Source organism: Myiozetetes cayanensis, unplaced genomic scaffold, assembly GCF_022539395.1.
Source record: "Myiozetetes cayanensis isolate MyiCay16 unplaced genomic scaffold, myiCay2020 scf1, whole genome shotgun sequence".
Classification (NCBI taxonomy): Eukaryota; Metazoa; Chordata; class Aves; order Passeriformes; family Tyrannidae; genus Myiozetetes; species Myiozetetes cayanensis.
Genome location: NW_026086604.1, coordinates 111611864 through 111619576, shown reverse-complemented (window position 1 = coordinate 111619576; position 7713 = coordinate 111611864). Strand labels below are relative to the sequence as shown.

General features: G+C 35.6%; 1 protein-coding gene across 6 annotated transcripts in view; it reads right to left on the bottom strand.

Annotated features, from left to right (window-relative positions):
• Positions 1–6: 6 nt before the first annotated feature.
• SLC4A7 (solute carrier family 4 member 7) overlaps positions 7–7713 on the bottom strand; it is a 155323-nt gene continuing 147616 nt past the window's right edge. For all 6 annotated transcript variants that reach the window (XM_050319107.1, XM_050319116.1, XM_050319132.1 and 3 more), the window contains 6 exons: positions 6807–6875; positions 6211–6384; positions 5751–5882; positions 4915–5006; positions 3142–3249; positions 7–139 (listed from right to left, as the gene is read on the bottom strand). In XM_050319107.1, coding sequence (XP_050175064.1) covers positions 58–139; positions 3142–3249; positions 4915–5006; positions 5751–5882; positions 6211–6384; positions 6807–6875 — 657 coding nt within the window. In that variant the 3' untranslated portion in view covers positions 7–57. The remainder of the gene's footprint in view (positions 140–3141; positions 3250–4914; positions 5007–5750; positions 5883–6210; positions 6385–6806; positions 6876–7713) is intronic.

The following is a 7713-nucleotide window of genomic DNA, read 5'->3' as shown; positions in this document are numbered from 1 at the left end:
TGGTATAATATCCTACAGTGATACATATATACACACACAAATACACACAGTTCCGTTCTATAAAGATGTTTCAGCATCCACATATTTCACAGCATGTGATTTTTCCACTTCTATTTTCACACTTTCTTGTTTTTCAGGGCTGTTTGAAAACAAAGAGGAAACTGTAAGGTTTAGTTCACTTTCAAACATTTTATACTTTACAAAGAACACTGAAAGTATTTACCTAGAGACACTTTTAGGATGAAATTCTATTAAATTTTAGTAATTGTTAAATACTATTCATAGGAACAGTACAAGCATAAAGAGAGAAAAAGCCAATTTCTCATCCATAAATACCATTTCCAATCCCACTGCTATTATTGATTTGAAACTGTTTCACAAAACATCTTTAAAAAGAAAAAAAAAAACAACAACACAGCAACCCGCAAAACTGTCTAGTTAAAACTACTCAAAATTACTTAACAAGCAATATTCCTAACACTGCTTTATGGGCAGGGAAACAATTTTGTTCATAATACAAATATTGTTCATAATACAGGAAAATATTTCCATCTTTTCAAAAGGGAGAAGCACACTTGCAGCAACAGTAGAGGACAGTTACAAACCTGCACAAATGTCCATTCAAGTGAAGTACAAGACACTAAAGACAAGTGGTTGTCTGGCACCCGAACAACTAACACTCTTAGGGACACAACCCACTGAACAGTGCCTTACCCAAGGACAAAAAGCAATGTCCCAAAGTAAAGGCAGGACAGCAGAAAATAAAATGGAAGAGGGTAAGAGGAAGGATTCTCTAGGTATGAGTTTTAGAAGAGATGACACACTTGTAGAGTTGCTCTCTAACGAAAAAAATGCACTAAAAATTCATACAAAGAGAAAAATTCTGGGACTCCTTGGAAAATACAAGTGTGCGCAGACTCCACAAGAGTCTGTAAACTATGACAGATTGCTGAGGGAGAAAGAAAAAGCAATCTGGATCAGTTCAGGAAACACAAAGAAAAAATTAAGAAATGTATTTTTTTAAAATATGTGATTTTTAATAAATAACACAAACCCACACAGCATGTACTCTGGAATTATAAGAGACATGCTTGCATTAGTATTTGAAACTGATAAATCTGAAAATAGCACTGCCTACAGAACCATTTTTACCACAGCACTAAACGTCTGTCCATACCACAAAATGAAGACTGTCGCACAGAAAAACCTTAACAGAACAGAGATGAATAATTTACTGGTAATTACTCTGGACTGAGCAGTGGTGACATCTCTAAATCTTGAGGGCACCCACTAGGCAAAAAAGTGTAGCAAATATCTCAAAACAGCAACTGAGCTAAGGCTCAAGGAAGTCCTGCCTCCTAGCATTTCCTAGATTAATATAATATCAGATTGCCTCTTGAAAAAGCTTGTTTCTGGCACCAGTGGTTTTTATTTTCAATTTATAGTTTTAGCAAGTTTTCTACCAAGATGGAATTTTTAGTGTATTAAGCTGAAGAAGGGCATGTTATGGAATAAAAGAGAAATGTCTAATAGCAAAACATAACAAATAGATGGAATAATGAATTCAACCTTAGTAATTAAAAAACATTGCAAACTTGTCAGAAGGCTGATTTGCTAGTGCTGCATATAATTCTATACTAAATTAACATACTCAGGAAACAGGAAAGCACAAGATGGGAGTTGGAAGCATCCACAAATTCTGTAACAGATTTCTGAGAATTCAGCATGAAAGAAAACAATTAAAAGAAGAGGGTAGACTGACAGATTTGCTCTGTTATCTATCTAATGCCTCTATTATTTGTCTTCCTGACAGTCTTGCTCATGTGGTACTCAAGTTTTAAAAATGTTTCAATTAAACATGAAATTAAACATTTTAGAAGCGTTGAAAGAAATACAGGCTAGAGGTTCACTTGAAATGGTGCCTGCACTCATGAGTCTCCTCAGTTTTTCCTCTTCACCCTTGGTTGACCTGCTGTCTGGCCAAAACAATGCCTAATTTGGAGCAACACACGTGCTGAATAGTCAGATGGTACACAAGTGCTAAGTGACCACTCACTTCTACTGTTTCCATGATGCAAGCTCAACGGTACCTGAGGCAGCTTGGACAGTTATGTATGAACATTCCCTTCTCACCACAAACTCCTCCACTGAGACATAATTTTATACAAAATCTGACAATTTCTCATCTCTGAAACACGCCTTCCTTTGACAGAATTGGCTGAAAGGGATCAGCCAAGAGAGATGCATAGACAACAGGACTGCATAAGCTTAGTGTCCCAAGGCAACCATGCCCATTCTCCCCTCTTTCCTACATAAAAGCTACTAAGCAATAGCTGCATTGTGATGGAACAGCCCACAGATACCAGTCCCTACAAAATACAAGCCTTTCAGGAAGTTGGGGATATTCCACATATTCAGGTTTTGGTTTATTTCCCTTGATAGATTTGGCCAGACAGGAAAGAAACTAGGACAGAACAGCAGAATGACTCATGGCATGCAGAGTTGGTTGTCTGATGGGGAACCTCACCAAGAAAAAGACTCCTTCCTAACCAGCACAGAAGATGTATGTCAGCTCACAGGGTATGTTCCCAGCACTGAGACTCCTGATCTGTCCAGTACCTCATTCCAACCTATCTTATGCTTAGTGAAGGCAGTATTTGAGCCAGGTTTACTTTTTATAATATTAAAAATGAGTTGAGGAAAATTAATCAAGCAACCCACCCACAGAACCATGGAACAGATCCTAGGCAACATAAAGCAACAATTATAGTGCTGGACTTACCTTTACTCCCAGTGGAATTTGTAATGTTGAGGATCAAACCAATCCCATGCTCATATACAGTATAGTATTTAGAAACCCTAAGCCCATCAGAGCAGTAAACACTTGTATTAAGCAAATAAAGAGTAACTTTAAAATTACTATTTACAATAATACATTTATTAAAAAATTCCTTATAGAAATTGATAAACTTCATAATGAAGAAAAATTGGGTTTGAATTCAAGTTCCTCTGAACTAAAAAGTCAGTAACTCAGATTTACAAACCATGTATACTCATTTTTTGGTATACATTTCAAGAAATACAAGTACAGCTGCAAAACACAAGACCACAGTTAGAAAACATGTGAGTAATTATAGCTACCTCAGGTTAGCTCTGGTTACTTTGGCATTCTCAGTACTCATGGAAAGAGCCTTCCACTGTGCAGTTTTGGCCATTTCGTCTGATATGTTTACAACTGAGGGATCAATGCTAAAGAACAAACATACTTTCTGGTTAGTATTCAATTCCTTGCAACAATATTACTCTTACTGTCACTCACCATTTACATCAGTTGTGCCTTTTCTCAATATTTACACAGCCACAAGTTGAGTTCATCTCTCAAAAATGTATTTCAACAAAAAATTGAAAATTTAACTCATTAGCACTACTGTAATCACACAGCATCTTGAAAGTTTTTCACATAGATACCACTAAGACATCAAGAGTATTTGAGAGATAACTCATATGGTCAGAAACTATCAACTTAATCTCACTGCTAAGACTTTCATAAACCAGTTACTTTCACTGGCTTCCAGGAAATGATCAAGGGCAAAAGAGCAAATGTTAATAAAATTTCAAAACTGGTATCTCAGGTGAGATTTGAAACTACTAAAAGCCTTACTAGACATTTTTCAAGGTTCTTTTGCCAGACCACTCCCCTCCCAAGTTCTGTAGAAGACAAGTTTATCCTCAGAGATGGTAAGTTTTTAAAACCTATTTCCACTTTTGTCCTCCACACATTTACATGTACAGTGGACTTAGGTGTTGCTTGTAGGTATGGTTTCTGTTCTGTTCCATACTTAAGCTTCACAGTCTACCTCAGGTTATCTGTAAGAGTTTTTCAAATGGAAGAGAAATCTTTCAAAGCCATTTTTCCTCAGAAATCCCCAAACAATACAAGGCAGCAGAGTACACAGTAAACACATGCACACAGTTGATGAAATCATAGATCTACCGTGAGAGCAATTAGCAACTCAATTGTGGTTTTTTTAAAAAGCTTTAGCATTTAGTATTTTCACTTGAATTGCTAAAGTCTGATTAAGCCTGCTCTTAAAGTAGTACTCATCAGCCATAATTTCTGCCTGTTCCCAATTCACATCAAGGCAGACCTGACACTACCCTAGATTCATAGGAAGGCCAATTTTTAACCTAGGAACCCTCAGAGAGGAAAAGAGAATTGGTAAGATATTTATCTGTCGTATCTTCAGAGTGTGTCAGAACAGTTAGTTGTAGAATACTTGACAACTCAGTTAAATACAAGCCCCAGCAATGGAGAGACATACTGAGACAAAATGCCTTCCAAAGCTGAAGAAATTTCCATCAGTGAAATTCCAGCACTCCCTTTTCTGGAAGAGAACCTGTCCTCACATTTACTTGCAGAAAATGACCTTTTACTAAAGTAAAAATGGGTGCCTGTAAAAAGGGGTTTTTGCACCACAGAAGTTACTGACTTTAGCCCTCACTAAAGTAAACCAAAGAATTACACACTTAGACTTCATCTGAAAAATCCAAGTGGCTGGTAAACACATGGCTCAACTGATGCTATTAGTTGCTTAATGCTCAGTATTTCATGCACAGTAGCACACAAATATTCCACAAAAACTGACCAAGGATGCTTCTTCAGCTGGTCGAAATTGAGTCATCTGATCTGTTCAAGATGGTCATGTAAATTTATAATTAAGATGCAGTTTTAAAGAACAATGCAACACAAAAATACTATTGTAGCATCATGAGATATATCTTCATCATTCCTAATCATGGCTTAGTTACAAACTTGGGAGAAAAAAAAATTAATTCAACCCATACACCACCAACTTAATATAAAGCAAATTACACCATGTGATATAAAAACTTTTAAAAGACATTTTATTATACCTGTATTTCAGGGTTTTTACAGGAAAATTCAAACTTGCTTCTCCGTATGCAAGGTGTACACTGTCATTGTCTGAAAGCATTCTCTCTGCTTCCTGTAAATTCCAAGTAAGAGGTTTGTAAAAGTAGTCATGCAGCAGAAACCAAAGTATCTTGTGCTGACAGTTATTCCATAGGGATGAGGGGAATACCCTGTAGGTACTGGAGTTGCACGCAGGAGACAAAGCTTATGACCTTTTCTCTTAGAAGTGTTTTATTCAGGAAGGGGAGATGGGAGAATGGGGAAGGAGGGTGCTACAAGCTTTGTAAGGAATTCAGCTAGCTGATGTACAGCAAGGCTGGACTTTTATGGAGAAGTTATACAAGTTACTATACTACTGGTAACTAGCAGTTGCCTTTAATGACAACTCTGCAAACACACATGAGCAACATATCCCTGATACTATCAACAGTTTTGTGATTAATTTAAGCAGGATAAGAACCCTACACCACCACTTCAGTCTCCCCTTCCTTTTTCTCTCTCTCTTCATTTTCTCTCCTTCTAATCTGATGAAAGACAAAAAACTCAACATTTTTTGTGCTAACTACTGCTTCTTTCCACTTTGCTTGGTAATTTTAATCACAAATAAGAATCATAGTCCATAACAGCATAATTGAAACAGTGACTTAATTCCTTAACTGTCAGCAACAGTTCCTCTAGAATTAAATCTCATTAGTAAAGAATTTCAAAATGTATATTTGGTATACAAGGTCACATGCTCAGGTCACTTAAAATTCTTTTTCATCTTATTATTTCCTAGTAATTTACAACATGCTTCGTTTGATTGTTTCACACTTACTTCTTTCTCTTTTATCTTTTTGTCATCTTCTTTCTTCTTTTTACTTTCTGGCATAAGATCATCAAGCCAACTAAGCTCTCTTTTGGTGAAACATAAATCCATGAGCTTGCGAATGAACACTAAAGCTAGAACCTTAAGGAAACCATAAATGAAATAATGTATATTTAACTGTTTAAATGAACAAAAATTCACACACACTTCCAGTACACTCAATCTGTAATTGAAGGCCTTTTTCCTACCGCTAGTTTTATCTTACCACAAAGTTAAATAATTTCCACTTTCAATAGCTATTCACTTTGAACTGCTTTTTTTCAAGAAATGAAAAGTCTTTGTGTTTCAAAGGGGTTTTTGGTTTCTTTCCCACTCCTTTCTTTCTTAAAGCAACAAACATCTTTTAAAGAGATTCTGGATGATACACATACTCTTGTAAAATTACTAACTTGTAAAAAAGAAAACTTACCATCATAGGGAAAACAACAGCAGCTGCAGAGGCTTTAATCACCCACAACAGAACTAGACAAGTGAGCTGAATGACTGTAAAGATATGAACCTTCCAGAGTGGCACATAACGTAGATAAATCAAGTCAGGTTGATGTTTGGCGGGCATTCCAAACAGTTTTATACGGTCAAAAAACTGCATGGAAAATAAAATCATCCTTAATTATTTTATGTCACTCCAGAAGAAAATAAACATTCTTAGGAGACTCCAGAAAGGTAAGTTAATTCCAAATAAAACACTAATGAAGGACACTGAATACTCAAGGGGGTGGAACTGGGGGCTATTTTGTTGGGTTTTTCCCTGCCTCACACTAATAATAAAAAATTCCACAATATTTCAGAAAATTTGATTCTTTGCTAGACTATTGAAGGAATATATTAGAAAGAACCAAGAAGTGAAGGCACAATACTGTAAGAACAACAGTGACACTCAGGAAATTATCCTACATGCTATTCAGACAATATGGACTAACATTATCGTGGCTCACATAATGCAGCATGTTACAGTTTCCTTTTCAGTCAGTGTTAAACAAATGGCTCATTAATATCATACTTTACCTGAATGCCTTTTAATGAAGATACTCCCATGTAAAGAAATACACCATACAAAACTGGCATTGGAATAAACTGCGAAGGAAAAAACACAGTTAAAAGTAGAATCACACAGCGTAAGATAGCAGTCCATTTCAGTGGAAGACACAGGCAAGTTATTTTTTACTTTATATTTTACTGAAGTGAAATCTGTAAAAGCTGAGGCCCTTTATTTATAGAGAAAATATATGTATCATTGAGTAGCAAAAAAATCTAGAACTAACAAGGCTATCACCAGGATTAAAAAAGCAGTTCCATCTTGACTGCACATTCATTCAATTTTCTAGGTTGCAACCAAGATTTGTATTCATGCTAAGTGTACTGTTTTATGTTGCAATTTGATAGGAACTGTATTGACACTACTCTATTCTGTACAACTTAATGAAATTGCCTTATGAAGTTTTACTTTTCATCACTTATCTTGCATTTCTGGAGCAGTCGAAACAAAAACCCCACCATACCAACTGAGCTATCAAAGTCTGCTAATTTTTCAGAGCTACATTTTGCTCCAGTAAGATCAATCTAAAGCTTACTACAGATAATATTTATAATCATTTAAATAATAACATATAATAAACATCTTATATAATTTAATATAATTTTATCTTTTAATATAATTTAAAGCCTACTAAGATAAAGTTGTCCACTGATTTCAGTGGCACTTGCATCAAACCTCTACAGTGAAGCTTTTGAGTAAAGAACAGTCAACATAAAATTTGAAATCTTAACAAAAACTGCTGCTATCAAGCTTGAACAAAAGCCTTTAATTAAACAGTGTGGAATAAAACTATGCCTTAGGGATTCATTACTCTGTGTGTGTGGCTAGTGTCTTCACTGTAAGCTCTATAATTTGATATTTTAACTTCTACATTAA